This window comes from Ochotona curzoniae, unplaced genomic scaffold (genome assembly GCF_017591425.1).
Source record: "Ochotona curzoniae isolate NIBS_2020 unplaced genomic scaffold, NIBS_Ocur_1.0 contig_1014, whole genome shotgun sequence".
Classification (NCBI taxonomy): Eukaryota; Metazoa; Chordata; class Mammalia; order Lagomorpha; family Ochotonidae; genus Ochotona; species Ochotona curzoniae.
The window spans coordinates 40,786,379-40,804,886 of record NW_024464920.1 but is presented as its reverse complement, the minus strand read 5'-3'; the positions used below and the strand labels follow the sequence as shown (position 1 = coordinate 40,804,886).

Here is an 18,508-nt window from a genome sequence, read left to right as displayed (position 1 = left end):
TCTGTTTTCAGGGCCCCGCTGTGTACTGTTCCTTAGAATGTTCCTGACTCACTCCTGATTTTCCCATAATTTTTCAACAAGCTTCTGTGGTATGGCACTCACATTTCCCAGGTGTTTACCCAGGCCTTTTTGTTCTGTGAAATGCTCTGTGTATTTTGCAAGGCTTGCTGAAAAAGTTACCTAGATCGTACCCAGAAGAATCCTCAGTCCCCCTGGACTTTTACAGACTTCCATCAGTCTAAAATATTCCACTGACTCAAGAACCACAGCTTGCAAATTTCACCCAGATGTGTTGTCTTGAAGCAAAGTTCTGGGGTGGCGATGGCTCAGGCTGTCTCCAGCCAGGAAGCAAAGACCTGGCCCTGACTGAACCCCACAATAGGGTGCTTCCAAAAGTTCATGGAAAAATAAGCTTATTTTGATTAACTGATCCTTAGCACAGACCAGACCACGGCTGGAGTCACTGGGAGAGGAGAATCTCAAGGAAGCATCATTCCACCTGGGGAGAAGAAGGACTGAGTCTTGCCTCTCACTATTTGGTTGGGCTAGGTTGACTCTACAATTTAGGAGATGTGTGATCTCAGCCAATTGCTCAATACTTACAAGCCTCAGTTAACTTGTCTGAAAAAAATGTGTTTATCAGAGACCTTCCTCCTATGGTTATTGTGAATGAGTGAATGATAGGCTTGGGAAATGCCTCGAAGACCCACAGATGTGTGCTATACATTTAACAACCCGTACTTTCTCTGCCTTTCTCCTCTCCTCCCTGCCCTCTCTATTTCTCTCTTTTCTCATCCTCCTCCTGGAGCTTATATGGTAGGGAAGTAAATTCGCTCAAGCACACTGCAGGGTTTGCAGGGGGTGAGGGCATGCACAAGGGACCATACAACGCCAGACACTGCAATGTGACCTCAGAGATGTTTGGTGCTTCCAGTAACCCCGAAGCTTTTCTCCACTCCTTAGTGGCTTCATTTAGTTTGCCCTTTGTTCACTCAGCACACAAAACATCCCTGGCCACCAACCAGGCCCCAGAGCTCCCTGGGAAAGCTTGCGAGCACCTGCATCTCCTGCTGCATCCTGTGCAAATCTCCCAGATTCAGTGCTTCCAAATTCAGTCAGCCCCAGCCTATGCATCCCTGCCCTTCCAGGGTAATCACAGAGCAAGTGCAGATGCTAAAGAAAGAAGCTAGCAGGGCAGGGCTGAGCCACAGGAGCGATGCTGGGAAGATTTCAGGAACCTATGAGAGGACCAGGAGGTGGGCGAGGCGCAAGGATAAGCTGTCTCGCCTGTGCTGGCATTTAGGGGCAATTACGCCCTTTTCCTGGCTGACAGCAGAGCTCTGCCTGGCGCATCAGGACAGAGCCAGGGCAGCCCGCAGATGTGCTTGGGCCGCAAATGTGCAGTTGGCAACTCCTGAACTCTCGGTGACTCGACACCAGCTGATTTGATCGGCAATTACATTTTATTTTGGGGCCAGGGAGACAGCAGAGAACCAGGAAAATTATAAGACATTAGAGTGCAGTTTTTCTAAGAATACCAACTTCATGAGTTTGTTTTTTTTTTTTAAGCAATTGTTGTTTTAATGGTTACAGGGTTTGCACGGCACTAAAAATAAGCAAAACCAGGACACTGAAGCCGTACTACAGCTAGTTTTCCCCAGGGAGGGTTAAGCCTTTGTCTGGTGGAAATCTGGGTTTCATTGTTGTCTTTGGAGCAGAAGGGGGTGAGTCCTGCCAAATGAACTTGACTAGTAACAGAATGTACAGGACAGAGGTAAAGAAACTTGGATTTGACCTTTGTCCTGGGGCAGAATCCTGGCTGCTTCTTTTAGGTATGTGGGTTTGGAGAAGCTCTATAGAATCCTTGGCCTCAGTTCTCCCATCTTTGAAATGGGGAGATAATGCCAAGCTCAGGGCTTATTACAAGGACTTGATGAGATGCTTACAAGTACCAGGACACTATCTGATCTAGAATAGATACATGGTAACCATGGCAACTAGGGTAACTAGGATGGTGCCCTCCTGTCACCTTGTTGATTTTATAACATCTGAAAAACAAACAAACAAAAAAAAAAAAACAACTTCTGTTTTCCCAATCATGTGTCAATATCACTGTAATGAAAAATGGAAATGCCACCACCAGGAGCCGTTGGGTTTGTCACCTGCCTGGGTGACATCTGTTCCAGGGTTGGCAGTGTGTGGCTGTGAGCAGACACCGAGCCTGGCCAGGCATCAAGTCTGCAAACATCTGAACAAGGACCAACCAGCTGCAGCTGCAGTGCCACTCCCGTTCTCCCCCGGACTCTCCTGCCACACGCTGCCACGTTCCCGGAGGCGCTTTCTCCCAGCAGTGCCATTTACTGCACTTGTGTGGGGATGGAACATAATTGCAGCATGTAAAGGAAACCAGCCTAAGAAAAGACATCCTGGGACAACATCCCGAGGAAACGGGCCGATTTCTCTGAGTGGACACTTCCCTGCTTGCCTGAAACATCCTTAGTGCGGGACAGTGACTCACCCACCCATGCCCTCCCAGATGCCCCCTGGAGCTTCCTCTCCAATCCCATCTTCCACTCTCCCTCAAGTTCAAGGCTACTGCTAAGTGAGCCTCTCACCAAGATGACAGCATACCCTCAGAAGGCACAGAGCCTCCTGCCCAGTGGGGGCACCTCCCCTGTAACTGATTACAAACAGACCCTGCCGTGTGGAACCATGAGCTGTCAGGTCTGCCCCCCAGGAAGGCTGTATCACCTTTGGGGGCCTGGCGACAGCACCGAGCTGCACATGGCAGCCACTTATCCTAGCAGAGGAAGAACTGATTGAATGAGTGAGTGAACCCAGAGACTATCTGACTCCACTGGAGGCACCGAGCAAGGCACAATAGCTCATGTTGTAATAGAAGTGCTGTTCATGCTGTAGCATTAGAAGGGATGTGGGTCTCAGCAGGCTGAGTAACCTGCCCAGGGTCATGTTTCTAGAAACAACATTGGGCTTTGAACCCAGCTCTGCCTAGGAAGTGAAGGCTTCCAACACTGAACTATACAAGTGACAAATCGTACTTCTCTACCCACTGCATCCAATGGTAACACCTTCCCAACATGCCCAGGCAACTCTAATCAGGAAGACAGAGGCTGACAGAGCACTGATCAGTGTTGTTCATTGTCCAGACTGCACAAGAGGTCAAAGTGACATACAAATTCTAGCCTGTACATTCATCCTTTCAATACTAGGGGTTGAGGGTACCAGCAGTGGGCCAGCTTCTGCACTGGGTACTGGAGACACAACAGTGAAGAGAAACAATACATTCCATGGACTTTCTATCTAAAGAGATGGCTATGTCACAAATGGCTCTTCCCACATCACTCGAGGCTACTCAGAGAATGTCATCGGGACAGCAGCAGCACCTGGGCCATTCAGTGCTGAAGGAGAAAGTCATTCAAGAACAGGCAATGCCAACAAGAGGACAGGGAGCAGGGCACATCTGAGAGGCCATGTTGCTTCCAACATGGCTTACCAGAAATCCACTCCATGCCTACAGCTTGGCTCTGCCTCTTCGGGGAACAGGAGACAGGCTGGTTGGGAGACTTGACCCATTGCAGTTGAATTATTTGGGTGACAAGGAAACCCAAATACGAAATTCCCTGCCGAACCATTACAGAACCCAGTCAAAAAAGCCTTGGGCAATACCAACTGAGTGAACCTGAATGGGCCACCATGATGCACAAACTCAAGCAATCCGTACCTCCAGAAAGGGATACTAGAGATTGCTACTAGGCTCATGCTTTAATAGGAGCCCTAAGGATGGGCGGCTTCGAGGTCAGAACATCGCCTTCCTCCACCGAGCACCTTGGTCTTTAGCAATGCTGCCTTAAACTCTCACACCAAACAGAGCCAGAGACCAAGCCAGCACAGCACAGCACCCCACCTTTCTCAACAGCCAGTGAAGGTCACCGGAAGTGGCCAGTGCTCTCTTTGCCAGCACTCAGCAATAAGTGCTCATGAATGCTGCTACCAAAGCACCAGCCTCACATCAAGACCCATGCATACTGAGGTGATTGCCATGGCAACCAGGCCCCCTAACTTGGTTCTGCAGAAGATACTTCTCCTTGATGGGAATTAGTTTTCATTTTCTCTAAGAAATAGCCAACAGCACCAAGGTCATGCTCGCTGCCTCGTTAAACTAACGAGTCAGACCAAATGTGACACTCAGGCACAACTCTTGGCCCACAGTGAGCTGGCAGGTCACCAGGCTTCCATAATTGGCTGGGGGTGTTGGGTGGTGACTTTCACTCGCACATGAGCCTTCTGGATAGATGGCATAGCCAAGCTGGCTCTTCCAGTCCAGAGTCCCACGGCTGGGAAGATGTGAGACTATGTGGAACTCAGCTCTGAACACTTCAGTCCAACATTAAACTCAGGTGCTTCTCTGATTTTCAACAACTCTTGCTAGAATTCCAGAGACATCTTACAGGCTGAACATCCCTTATCCAAAGGGCTTGGGACCAGACATGCTGTGGGCGTGTTTGTTTCCAGATTCTGGAACATTTGCATGCCCATGAGTTATCTAAAGGATGGGACCCAAGTCCAAACATCAAGTTTCAGCAGTACAAAGCTCAAAGGTTAGTTGTACACAGCAGCTTTCATGTGTCTGTCCCATAAGACTAGATACAGAATGTTCCAGTTGCTGGGTCACGAGGATGTGCAAATGGTCACGGACTTTGGAGAATGTCAGGTTTAAGAGGTTTCCATCAGGGATGCTCAGTGTATGGAAGAAGGGACACCAAGAAAGGAAATGTTATGAGTAAAATGCCCAGCAGGGGAAGGAAGTTTCCAGTCCCAAAGAATCACGCTCAGGGCTTACCTGGATAGGATTGTAGAGCTCCTGCAGGGGACTGCGCGACCCCTTCCGGCAGCAGATGTCCACGCCAAAGGCATTCCGCCGCATGACTGGGAAAAGAAAGCGGAGGCTCATCAGAAAGGAGCAGCAGGGCTGCGGGTGCAGGACAAGGACAAGGGCACCGGAGGATGAAGAGGAAACAGGTGAGGAAGGCAGACAGACAACCAGCTCCCAGCAAGGAACAGGGCATCCCTGGCCTCTGGCACCCACGGTCTACACATGGCACTGCTCCCCACCCCAAGTCACCTGCTCACGCGCCCTGGGAGGTGGCAGGTGACGGGTCCAGTACCAGGGTCCCTGGCATGCACATGGGAGACCTGGATGGGGGCTCAGTTCCCAGGTTTGGCCTGGCCCAGCCCTAGCCATTTTGGGCATTAGGAGAGTGGACCAGTACAGAGAAGATCTTTCTTTATCTGCCTTTTTCTCTTTCAGTCTCTCATGCACACAGATTATTTGTTTTTCATGGTGTAGCTGCCATTCAATCTTCTGTGACATTGTGGCATCATCTTAAGTAGGACAGAAACAATACCAAGAATGTTTTCCAGTAAGTCATCAGAGAACAAGACAGGCAGCTAGCTGTTGCTCCTTGAACACAAGTACCAACAGAAGACCCTGTAATGACTGCCCCAGGTGCGCGGGCTGTAGCAAGCTTGGGCTTGCGAGTTCCTTTTAAGATTCCTCAGGCTGCATCTGCAGTAGCCAGTGGCCTCTGATCCCGGCTGCCTGGGCCCCCAGGCACCTGAGACAGGAGCCACCCCTCCCCTAGGAGGCAACTCTGGCCTCCCATGGGCCTCTGGGAAATGATGCTATTTTAAAACATCAACTTGAAACAGGCAGAATGGCTATGGCACTAGACAACATAGGCACAATTACGGCGAGGGGGCAATTAAGCCTCAGAACCCTCGAACTTTGGAGCATCCAAGAATGGTTTTTGATGAAAGTGCATTTTTTTTTTATCCCTTTGTTGGGTCCACAAAACATCCTCCCACCACATGCTCCTGCCAAGGCACCCAACACACAGCACACGGCTCACTCATTATATGGAAAGACGCACAAAGGAGGACAGGAAGGAGGAGGACCAGGGCAGGAGGGAAGGATGAAGAAGCAAGGACTTCTCCAATAGGAGGCAATTTTCTTCTGAAGTGACATGAGGGACACACAAATGGGACAAGGAGCCAGAGTTTTTCCAAGGAGCAGTGATGACCTCTTCCTTCCTCTCTCTCCATCTCCCCCTTCCTCCATTCCTTCCTTTCATTGTTTTTCTTTTTAAATTTCTTAAAATATTTTAAGGACTTCTTTAATGCTGGTTTCCCACCAGGGTATGCTCTAGCAGGAAGCTTTATAGGAAGTAGAGCAGCCAGGATTTGAATCGGCACTCCGATCAGAGCTGCCCCAAGTGGATCCATGTCTTCTATGTCAGTGGCAGAACGTACAGCTGGTCCTTCTCCAGGTCAGTTCCCTGGATGGAAGTTTGGCCATGCCACACACTGTGTGAACCTCTGGGCAGGTGACATAACCTCTCTATGCCTCTACTTCTTGGTCTGCAACCAGGAGGGAGGTGAGATCGTCTAACTCCACTGGGGGTGGAAGTGAGCGTGTGGCCAGTCGCTACTGTCTGCAGAATGCTGTAAGACAGCCAAGCAAACAGCCAGGGGGTAAAAGTGCAGTCAGGAGTGTGCACAGCTGTTTGGGGTCATACATGAGATTTCTAGAAGGGGACTGAAGACAAAAGCAGCTCACAGTCCTACTAGGAGCTGGGAGCTTCTCTGCTCCCATGAGCCATCACAGGAACTCAGAAAGGGATTACCAGACCTCCCGTGGCCAGGAGAGCTGGCTGCAGGAGAGTCAAGGCCCCAGGCCCTCTGGCCAAGGGCAGTTCGCCAAGTCCCTTCCCGAGCAGCCTAGGATTCCTGGAGTCTCAGGTGTACCAACTGCTGCCCAGGGAAGCCTCCTTCAACCTGCCACTCAGGGCCACATGGAAACCCTAAACCTAAATCAACAGTCCCGGGACATCTGAGGTCGCAACCTCTCTCTCCTTTTTCTTGGCCGCCCCCCTCCCCACTCACGGCAGGGGTCAGTAAGTCTCTCTCCCTAACAGGCTCCATAACTGGAACGCGGCCACAGACAACATAGGCACAGCTGATTACCAAAGACATTTCACTCAGGGATGGCAAGGTCTGATCATAAAATTTTCATGTGTCAGGAAATAGTTTTTTGATTTTTTTTTCCTCCAACTGCTTAAAAAAACAAGTCATAGGATGGATTTGGCCCCCAGGCTGGTGTCTGCCAATCTCTGCCCTGGAGAACTTGCCCCAATGGCTGACGACACAAGGTCCTTGCACATCAGGCCTGTGGCCGGCAGCCTCCCCTGGAGGGAGGTACCTGCTAGAGATGCAGCTGCATGAAGGTATTGGGAGCCATGAGCTCTGCAGCAACACTGGTCCCTTGTTCCTCCCCTTCTGCCTCCAAGACTCCAAGAAGGGGGGCAAATCCATGTTGTGTTTTTCTTTAGTTTATTACTTCATTTTTCATTTCCACCAAAAAGGAGGCAAATCATTACATGCACGCAGGTTGCCCTCGGTGCACAATGGCATAGCAACACTTTGGAGAAGAAAAGACAGCCATAAAACCTGTGAAATTATGTCCACCCCACACAAGACTAAACTCTCCCCAGCAAGCAGCTAGCCTCATCAGGGGATATGCAACCCACCCCTCACTCCCTCCTGCCCCAATCATAGGGCCAGTCCAGTGAAATCCTATGATGGAATCCATTGTAAGTCTGATGTTATGTGTGTTTTGGGGGGAGAGGAGGCAGTATTATTTAATTGGTTTATTTTTCTAATACAAGGACTTTAAATGACTTTGACTGTGTGAGGCCTGCAACGTGGGTCCTTCGTCAGCAGCCGCCAGCCCCCAGTGCCTCATCCAACCTTGGCAATAACTTCATGGGGCGCCACTGTGTGAACCAGCCTTGGCCTTCCAGGCCACAACAGCCAAAAGGAGCCTTGTGTGCTGTTATGGCTGTGACAACAATCGCTTGCCTGTTTGTGGACTGCTTACTTGGTACAAGGCACAAGGGAGCAGCATAGGGGGAGGAAGGAATCTTTCCCAGAGTAAGGACAACCTGCCTTTTACCTGGTGGAGTCTCCATGGAGTCCCTTGACGAAGGTCAAGGCCATGTAAATGCAAAGTGCAGCAGAGGTGAATTGGGAACCCTGAGACACAGCAGATCTGGAATCTTGCCCAGATCTCATGGGCAGTAGGAGGCAGAGACAGGATACTGAGCTGGCAGCCTGCGATCCTAGGTGCCATGCTGGACCAATGTAAGGGTCATGGTTTCCTCCTAACCCACTTTGGGCACAGGTGACCAGAAGGTAATCCAGTGTTACGAGTTCCATCACTCGGGCACCCTCGCCAAACTCCTATAGGAACAGCGATGTCATACCTATCCAAGCCTACACTTGACGGATTTTGATTGGTCAGCATCGAAATGTCAGACACCAGATGTAAGATTTCTCCGTCTTCTCTACATTGTCTCTTATGCTTGGCGCACACAAGGTCCTCACAAAGGTTTGTGAATGACCCAGGAGCTAATGCTTGGCTTTAAGAGCAGGAGGCAAGTTATTGCATGCACCGTGAGTGTATAGAGAAAACATGCATGGGGCACTAGGGACGGTTCCGTTTTCCCTTTGAAAATGAAAGGGCTGAAGATCAAAGGAATTCAGACAGGATTCCCCAAGGGCATTTACCACCAGCTTGCTGCTTCTCCAGCTACCACCAAGCAGTTTTATTTAGGTACCACATTCATTTTCTTCTTTCTAAACTGAAATCAGTGGAACTAAAGACAGTTGGTTGAGCATCCAAATGGCTCAGTTTAAAGTATGAGAGTACTTTTAAAAACCTAAGGGAAAAAATGGGATTCAAAGGTTAGGGTCATTCTCCATGAACTTTTTTGAAGATTTCCATCCTCATCGGCAAGGATTTAAAAAAAAGTTTTTTGCATCAAAATAAACTCATCTTTTCAGCCCATCTTTCCTGAGACTGGAGGGGCCCCTATAGGATTCCTTGCACCCAGGAACAGTTCTGCAAATACTAGGACATAGAAGTGAAACTGAAACTGCTTCTGGGGCAGGGGTGTATGGTGGAAAACACCAGGGCTTCTGGCCCATGTTCCACTCGCAGCACGCAGCAGAGCATGGGTGAGTGGAACAGGGCTCATGATGAAGAAATCCAGCCCACCTTACTCTGAGCAGCTCCCCAGTGCTGTGGAAATGAGAGAGTGTGCTGGAGCCATCCCTCAGGTACAAGGACCCTGAAATGCCATGGGGCGTGCCGTGAGAACTGTCCCTCTCATGCGTCCCATGAAGCCACACACTTTAGAAATTCCCAGAGATTAGAGTCTAGCCCCTCAAGGTATAGAAGAAACTTTAGATCCACAGACTTTGCTCTGAGTCCTCAAGGCATAGCTTTCAGCCAAGTTGGGGCTGGAAGTGAAGTCTTAAGAAAAAAAAAATACAGTTGCAGTTCCTCACTACCATGAAAAGTGCCTTTTGTACAGAATTCACCACGAGCCTGCTGCATGACGTCACACCTCTTCTCACACGGCTGCCCTTAAGCTTCATAAACCCTTGCAAGTTAGCTTGGAATAATGATGATAATATCATGTAGTCCCATCTTACAGGGCTGGAAGCTGGAGCTCATCAAGGTTAAGTAACTTGCCCAAGATCACACAGGCAGCCAGTGGCACAGCCAAAGGAGCAAGTTCAAACTCAAGTCTGTCGCCTTCAGAATTGCTGCTTTTCACACCTCCTCAGCATGGTCTCAGAAGACAGTGGAAAATGCCTTTGCGCTTCTACGTGCTGCCATCCGCATGTGCCGCCACTTCCTTCAGCAACAGAGAGAAGCATTTCTGCACAGAAACAGCCATGCCCCAGTACGTCTCTGCTCTTCCCACTGCCAAAGCAACCATGACACCCACTGGACTTGCAGCCCCTCCCAAATCACCTGGTGCACAGGAGGCCTGGCTATGATTCCTTGTCTAGTCCATGCCCCAAGAGGGCATAGCAGCTATGCAACTATGGAGGTGCTTTCTGCAGATGCACAGATTCAGGTAGGTGCCCCAGTGTGGTGTGGTCCAGTCCACCTGCCATGATAGGACAGTTTTCTGATGGAACCTAGTCACAGGAAAAGAGTGAGTGACGCCCAGCTTGCTCAGAGCGAGAGACATTCCCATCAAGATGGGTGACGCTGGTCTCCACCTGGGGACCCACAGCACTCTGAAAGGACACTAAGTCATAGCTAAAAGTCACTGCTAAAGCCAGAGCAACCAAGCTCTCTGGTTTGTATGGGGATGAGGAGATTCCCAGGTTTCCTGCTGCAAGTGAGAAAGTCCCAGGTCCACTGGGGCAGGTCAGTCACCCAGCGGTGCGAGAAGTCAACCAGAACTGGACCTAAGTTGTAGTCTTAAGAAAACTACGAACCAGCCTTGGTCAACTGCCTAATCTCTGGAACTCAAACTCACAATGCAGTTAATACCTATATCCCAGGGTATGCAATGAAAATACAAAATAGCCTTGTACCTTGCTCAAAGTCATCCATGCCTGCCTTGAAATCAAGAACCTCACTTTGTAAACAAGGTCTCTCAATGCCTCAATTTCTCCTTGGTCAGGTGAGGAGGTTTAGACCTAGAGAGGTTGAAAACACTTCCAGTTCTAAAGTCCTGGTTTCTAACCTCTAGGGCAATGGACAGCTCCCTGGAGAACCACGGGTCAAACAAGAGAATTTCAGGACCTGGAAAGAACTGGTAAATAGTAGTGGGAGATGGGGAAGAGAAGAACATGGAGTCAAGACAAGTTGCTAAAAAATTTTTTTAAAAATTTAATAAGAAAAAAAAACAAACAATAAAAAATAAATAAAAGCAGAGCTTGGTACAATGGCTCAACTGGCTAATCCTCACTTTGCAAGTGTCAGATCCTATATGGGAGCCAGTTTATATCCTGGCTGCTCCATTTCCCATTCAGCTCCCTGTTTGTGGTCTGGGAAAACAGTAGGAGATGACCCAAAGCCTTGGGACTCTGTACCAGTGTGTGAGACCCAGAAGAGGCTCCTGGCTGCTGGCTCTTTATCAGCTCTGCTCCAATCACTGAGGTCATTTGGGGATGAACCAGCAGATGGAAGATATTTCTCTGTCTCTTCTCTCTGTAAATCTACCTTTCCAATGAAAATAAATTCTTTAAAAAAGGGTGAGAAATTGGGTGGGCCTTCTCCCTTAATACCCTCCTTTAAACATGAAGGAAACAATATGGAAAAAATAATATTCTTACCCACTTTCCTGTAGCCCTTGAAAAAAAAATCAATATTTAGATGTGAAACCAATTTCCATCCAGTATACAGCAAAGAGGCCAGCATCCTAGTGGGGAAGGATGCTTTTCAAATGGAAATATACTATCTTCTGCTTTTCCTCTTCCTCCTCCTACCACATCACCTTCCACAGAAGCAGAGCTGGTGGTCTGCAGCCCAGGGGAGTGCCGGGCCACAGGGGCAGCTCTTAGAACAAGCCCTATTGTCTCAGGGACCCAGGGCTCTGGCCTGGAATTCTCCTGAGAAGGAACAGGGCTTGGGAGATCGGAGTCCGGTGTTCTGAAGCTGCTAAGTTCACGACATTTGGTTACAGCAATCTGCACAAGACTCCGGCTGCATCTTCCTGGCTAGCGGAGTATGTTGCTCACTGAGAGCGCACAGAAAAGGAGAAGGGGAAAGAGAGAAGGGCAAGGGGGTGGGGTGGCAATACCAGGCATGCCAGATTTAGAGATCATAAAGAGTTAAATTGGGGGCAAGTTTGCTTCAGTTCAAATCGGGGTTGCTTACGAACAGACTACAGCAAACATGAAGATTCAGAGTTCACGGTCTCCATGCCTAACTTTTCCCTCGCAACAATGCTCAGAGTAGAGGCCACTGCTGGGCTGCTGGCTGTGTAGACCCAACAGCCAGGAGTTCCTCTTGAATCTTCCACCCTCACCACTGCATCCTCCCCATCAGTACACCTCCTCCCGGACCCAGAAGTCACCACCACCTCCCTCTCGGGCCGTGATGAAACCCTCTTCCCTGGTCTGTGCTGCCACTGTGGCCCCACGACCATTTGTGCTGCCAGTGATTAGAATAACCTTCTAAAAATGTGAGCCAGATCATAGTAGAGCTCCTGCTCCACAGGCCTGACACGAGAACCAAAATCTGAAGCCCTTCACAGGACCTGGGAGGCCCCACATGAACCTGCCTGCTGCCTTTGCCCCACCTCTGCCAGGCAAAGCAGCCATCGCTAGGCCCGACACGATGGCTCAATGGGCTAATCCTCACCTTGCACACACTGAGATCCCATATGGGCACCGGCTTAGGTCCCCACTGTTCCACTCCCCATCTAGCTACCTGCCTGTAGCCTAGGAAAGCAATAGAGAACGGCCCAAAGCCTTGGGACCCTGCACTCCTGTGGAAGACAGGCAAAAGCCTTCGGCACCTGCTCTATCTGCAAACAACAGCCCTCCCTGGAGGCTGGGGCTGCCTCTTCCTGCCCCCCCCCCCACACCTCCCTGCTCTGCTTTGCTGCCCTTCCAGGCACTGACCACACCCCAATTCTGCAGAAGAAATGTTCAGCTGCTATCACTACTGCAGTAAGACAGAAACTGAACCAGAAGAGTGACTCAGGTTGCCTTGTCTATGCCCCCTGAAACTAGATCTGAATTCAAGGGCTTCGTCAACAGACATGTGAATGGGTGATGGATGCAGAGCTTTTACCCCAAAGACAGGAAGCCAGGTCATGTGGGCATTCGGAGGCGGGGGGTGGGGGGACAGTCCCATGCTGTTGAAATGTCACCCTGGATACTTGCATACAAGAAAAACCAGACTGCCAGCTGCTGGGGATCAGGCCCTCCTGGAGATGTATCCAGAAAGTGGGGAGCTTAGCAAGTGCTCCCACTGGAATCCAGCCTGGGGGGACACAGGACCAGCCAGGCACGAGGACCAGGTGGGAGCGGGGAGGGCAGCTGGGGGCATGGGAGGGTAAGTGGGGTGCTGGGGGTGTGACTGGGAGCAGCAGAGGCAAAGCCATTTCCTCCTTCATTCCTCGCCTCACCCCAGCCGGGATGAGGCCAGACTGTGAAAGCTTTCATCTGATTGTGCCATCAAAATGGAGCCCTGGAAGAAACACTCAAGGCAGGGGTTTGGATTTTCTTCTTTCAGTGTGGCAAAGCACGCATAGCATAGAATGTCCCTCTGTACTCAGTTTGCGGCTCCTGCCTTTGAACTGGCCTGTTGCCAGCTATTGTAGGCAACTGGCACGAACCAGCAGATCAGACCTCTGCCTCCCCCCTCCTTCTCTCAAAGCAATCAGAAAAAAAAAACAGAAAGTACTCTTTTTAAAAAAGATTTTCTTTTTATTGGAAAGGTAGAGAGGAGAGACAGAGAGGAAGATCTTCCATCCAATGGTTCACTCCCCAAGCAGACACAATGGTTAGAGCTGAGCCAATCCAAAGTCAGGAGCTTCTTCCAGGTCTCCCACAGGGGTGCAGGGTCCCAAAGCTTTGGGCTGTCCTCAACTGCTTCTCCAGGCAGGGAGCTGGATGGGAAGCGGGGCCGCCTAGATTGGAACTGGTGCCCATATGGGATCCCGGTGTGTTCAATGCGAGGATTTTAACTACTAGGCTATATTGTGGACCCCCAAAAGTACTCTTAACCCATGTGGAGGCACAGACAAGGGACATTCACACTACTACGGCAACCTAAGGGACATTCACATTGCTTCGGCAACCTTCACTTTTCAAACTTTCTTTTCCCAAGTGCAACCCCAAACGCACTCAACATGGACCCCTCCACCCCACTCCCTTTCCAACTTCTCTTCTACTCGCTGTCTCTGTCTTGGGCAGCTGTTAGTATCCCACGGAATCTACTCCGAGCAAAGGCACAGGCCTGGGTTTCTAGGGTACTGGCTGATCTCATGCAGTGGTGTCTTCTAGGCCCATTCAGGTTATGATGTGTCAGATTCATTCTTTCCTAAGGCAACCTCACACTCCCCTGTGGGTATGCCAGGCTGTTCTCATCCAGGTCAGTCATGGTCAGCCACACCAGGCGGCCCTGATGCAGGAACCCAGGGGCTGCTGGGGGAGTGCTATAGGCCTGCAGGGTCTGAGCCAGGGCCGGGCGCACAGCAGGCGGTCACTGGAGTGTAACTGTCTCGTGCAGAAAGAACCTCACAGGTGTCGCCTCTGCGTAGGACCCCACCAGGAGAGACTCAGCTGGTGACCCCGGGACTAAGTCTTAAGGGTTGTGAGCCCGATAGGAAGGAAGCAGCTAAAATAAGCAAAGCACGGGGTACAGTCTGGCCCAGGGAGGAGCAGGTGGCGGTGTGAATCACTCAGGCTGGAGGGTGGGCCCTGGGCCACGTGACCTCCGGCTCAGCTACAGCCCACTGTGACTGCCACGGGGAAAATGGCTGCACATGGTGACCCAAAACTGATGCGAGATGCTGCCATTGTTTCCTTGAAAACCCAGGATGACTTCAAAGCAAGCAAAAAAGATGTCTAAAATAGGCACAAGGGTGGAATCAGAAAGGCTGCCTGAGGCCAGAGGGAGGGACAGGGCGTGGCCGGCAGTACACACAGGCCTCTTTCAAGGGCAAGGGAAACGCTCTAAAATTAGACCGGTGGCGCTGTCTGGGCGGCTCCGTGTGCACACAGAGTGAGTCAATTCTATGTATGAAATGGTATCTCCGTAGGGCTCTTAGTAAAAATAAGTATAGGAAAGTTTCAGGAATAAAACCCCCATTAATTTTTCCAAGATGTTTAGCCCGAGTAGGGCATTTCTCTGGCAATATTAATATGAAGGACTGAACTGAACAACTTATTTGAGGTTGTCATCTCTTGAGTTTCCATATGCTATTAGACATAAGAAATTCAGGATTCACCATAGTTCTTGCTGAGGTTAGATTTATATTATTCTTAATTACTTGTTTGCTCATTAATCACATAATTCAAGCACTCAAAATGAATATTTTTAAGTACAAATTATTTTTTAAAAAGGATAAAGGGCCAAATATAAGAAACAAATAGATTCTGACATAACTGTTAGGATTCATTAGGTTGGAGGGCAGAGTTGTGGCACAGCTTGTTAAGCTGCAACCTGTGATGCAGGCATCTCTTACTGGAGCACTGGATCAAGTCCCAGCTGTTCCACTTCTGGCTTAACTCCTGCTAATGCACTTGGGAAAGCAGTGGGTGTTGGTCCCAGTCCTAGCCTCCTGCCACCCACACGGGAGACGTGGAGGGAGTTCAAGCTCCTGGCTTTGGCCTGGCTCAGGCCTGAGACTGTTGCAGCTAATTAGGGAGTGGACAACGAATTAAAGATTTCTCTTTCTTGCTCTTATTTTCACTCTGTCAGACACAAAGTTTGAAAAAAAAAATTGGATTTTATGAATAGAGGAGCAAGACTCCTAACTTGAAGGCAACCTCCTTGATTTACACATGTTTTAAGAAGCCTTGTGCGTATAGAACAGTCTCCATTGATGAGCTGAAAAAACCTCAGAGTAACAGAGAAGACCAACAGGAACTGGCCCCTGCGGGCACCTTTGGGGCTGGGCTTCAGGTAGGGAGTGTGAGCCTCTGGGGTGAAGGAAGACCAATCCTCTACCCCAAACCTGAGGGTAAATTCTGACAGCCCCCAGTAGTGAAATTATGCTATCATTGATCAACCAAAGACTGTGCGGAAAGACGCTGCTCAAGGGCCTGAAATGGGCAGCTCACCAGCAAGGGCGGCCCTGGATCTTAAACTGTGTTGGATGTTCTCCTTCCATGCCCCACACTGAAACCAGCCATGTGGGGAGCACTGGCCGGCCGCTGGCCTGGCGGGAGTGCTGATAAATTTATTTCACAGAGCTGCAGAGCACACGTGCCAACATACTTTCTTCCCTGTGTCTGGGGCTCCAAGTTTGTCTTAATGACTTGGACACACCGATGTCTGCCCCCAGGGTTCCCTTACACTTCAGACACACAGAGAGCAAGCCAGCTTTAGGAAGGCTGTTCCTGCATGGCAAGGCATTAACCCCAAACCTGCCCATTCCCTGGTCAGCTCCACACAAGGCCAAGTGCAGATTACTGCAGTGCAGAAAACCGGGCAGCCCACCCTTGCTCGGCCAGTTTGGACAGTTTCACGTGCTGTCTCTGATCGGTGCAGGTTGTGGCACACGGATGTGTTCCAAAAAGGGGGGCTACTTGTTGTTATTAAAGATCTATTTATGTATTTATTTCAAAGGCAGAGTGATAGTGAATGTACAAGAGAGCGCCCATCTGCTGGTCCACTTTTCAAATGGCCACAATGATCGAGGCTGGGCAGACTGAAGCCAGGAGCCAGCAAACCAACTAGTCCCCCATGTGGGTGTGAGGACTCAAGCACTGGGACCATCTTTTGCTGCTATCCTAGGCAAATTAGCAGGGAGCTGGATTGTGAGTGGAGCAGCTGGGACTCAGGCTGATATACTGACACAGAATGCTGACAATGTAAGTGGCAGCTTATCCTATTGAATCAAAAAACCAGCCCGTAGTTGTCAAAGACAGACGTGGGCAGGTGTTTGGCATGGCTGCATGGGAGGCCCACAGCCCTTAATATAGCAGTGTCTATTTCAAGTCCTGGCTTCTTTGCTTATGGTCCAGCTTCCAGCCAGTCCACAAGCTGGGAGGCAGCAGGGGATGGCTCAAGCACTTGAGTGCCTGCCATGTATGTGGGAGATGTGGGGGTTGTAGGCTCCTGGCTTCAGCCTGGTCCAGACCAAGCCATGGTCACCACTTAGGAGAGTGAATGGGCAATGGAAGCTCTCTTTCTGTTTGTCTCCCCTCCTCTCTCTAATTCTTATTTATTTGAAAGATAATCTTCAAGAAGGTAAAAATAAGAAGAGCTGGAGCTATCCATAGCAGCTACCATGTACCCAAACCCACATTTTCATTTCCTATGTCTAGATGAGTTAAAGATGGTGGGTCATCTTTTAAATTGTTCATTTGTAACATCTCCTTTTGATGTGTTTCTGGCACAAGATGCTGAGGCTAAGACACTCACACACGCTCAACATTACACCTTTGAACCCAGCAACTCCTCCTCGGCAGGAGCTAGGCCAAGGAACAACTCCACAGACCCCAAAGATGTATGCACAGACATGCCCGTGACTGGAATGAGCCAAATACTGGGAACAACCCGAGCTGTTCAAGATCAGGGGGAATAAGTGCATAAACAGAGTTCACACAGACACACTGCTAATAAATCCCAGCATGTTAGGCAAAGATGCTATAGCTATTAAAAGGCATAATGCAAAGATGTAGGAATGGGGTTTACGTTAACAGAGGATTCAAAATATTATGAAAATCAGGATCTCATCTGCATAAGTGAGTATACACACATGTCTAAAAGACAGCATACAAAAATGAAAATAGCTGTTAGAGTGGGCTTGTACACTTTCTTCCATGCTGCAGAGTCCTCTGAAAAGCTCCTCACTGGGTTTAGCGTTGAGTTGTAGTGGGCTCAGTTGGTGCACATGACACCAGCTGACCATACCGAGGGGCTGGCTAAGTTCCGGCTGCTCGGCTTCCAATCCCTCTCCGTGCTAATGTAATTTGGGAAGCAGCAGGTGACGGCCTACTTGGGACATTACCTACAAGTGGGAGACCCAGATGCAGTTCCACACTCGTAACTCCAGCCTGGCCCAGCCCCAGTCACTGCAGCACTTCGGGGAATGAATAGAAACAAGACCTATCTTTCTGTCTATCCTTTCTGATGCATTGCTTTTCGAATTAATCTTTTTACAAAATCAACCCTTATGCCAAATGAAAAGGTAAGTTTATTTTGCTACAAAATTGCTTTTGAAATCCATGCCTATCAGAGATCTTAAAAAAACTCATGGAAAATGCATGTTATGAGAAGAACAGAAAATCTCGACATGGATTTCAAACTTAAGAAAAATGGTACTTATTTGAAAAACAGAATTGCAGAGTGAATGAGTGATAGAGGGCTTCCAACCGTGGTTCACTCTCCCGAAGGACCACAGCCAGGAGCTTCCCCTGGGTCTCCCACATGGGTACAGGGGCTCAACTACTTGGACAATCTTCTGTTGCTTTCTCAGGCGCATTAGGAGTGAGCTGGATTGGAAGTGAAGCAGCTGAGACCTGAACCAGTCTGCCTACAGGATACTGATATGGTAGGTGGTGATTTCATCTGTTAGACCACAACACCAGCCTGGAATTTCAAAACTTTGTAGATCAAAATAAATCTAAATAATTCCATCCTATATAAACCCGACACGGAGGCCTAGCAGCTTTAGTCCTCACCTTGCACGTCCAAGATATCATATGGGCACCAGTTCTAATTCCAGCAGCCCTGTTTCCCATCCAGCTCGCTGCTTGTGGCCTGGGAAAGCAGTCAAGGATGGTCCAAAGCCTTGGGACCCTGCACGCACGTGGGAGACCCGGAAGAGGTTCCTGGCTCCTGGCTTCGAATCAGCACAACTCTGACCCTTGCGGCTGCTTAGGGAGTAAATCAGTGAACACAAGATCCTCTCTGTCTCTCCTCCTCTCTGTATATCTG

At 49.5% G+C, this 18,508-nt stretch overlaps 1 protein-coding gene across 2 annotated transcripts in view; it reads right to left on the bottom strand.

The window, feature by feature from the left end:
• CHST11 (carbohydrate sulfotransferase 11) overlaps positions 1-18,508 on the bottom strand; it is a 208,707-nt gene that overhangs the window by 93,776 nt on the left and 96,423 nt on the right. For both annotated transcript variants that reach the window (XM_040984735.1, XM_040984740.1), the window contains exon 2: positions 4,862-4,947. In XM_040984735.1, coding sequence (XP_040840669.1) covers positions 4,862-4,947 — 86 coding nt within the window. The remainder of the gene's footprint in view (positions 1-4,861; positions 4,948-18,508) is intronic.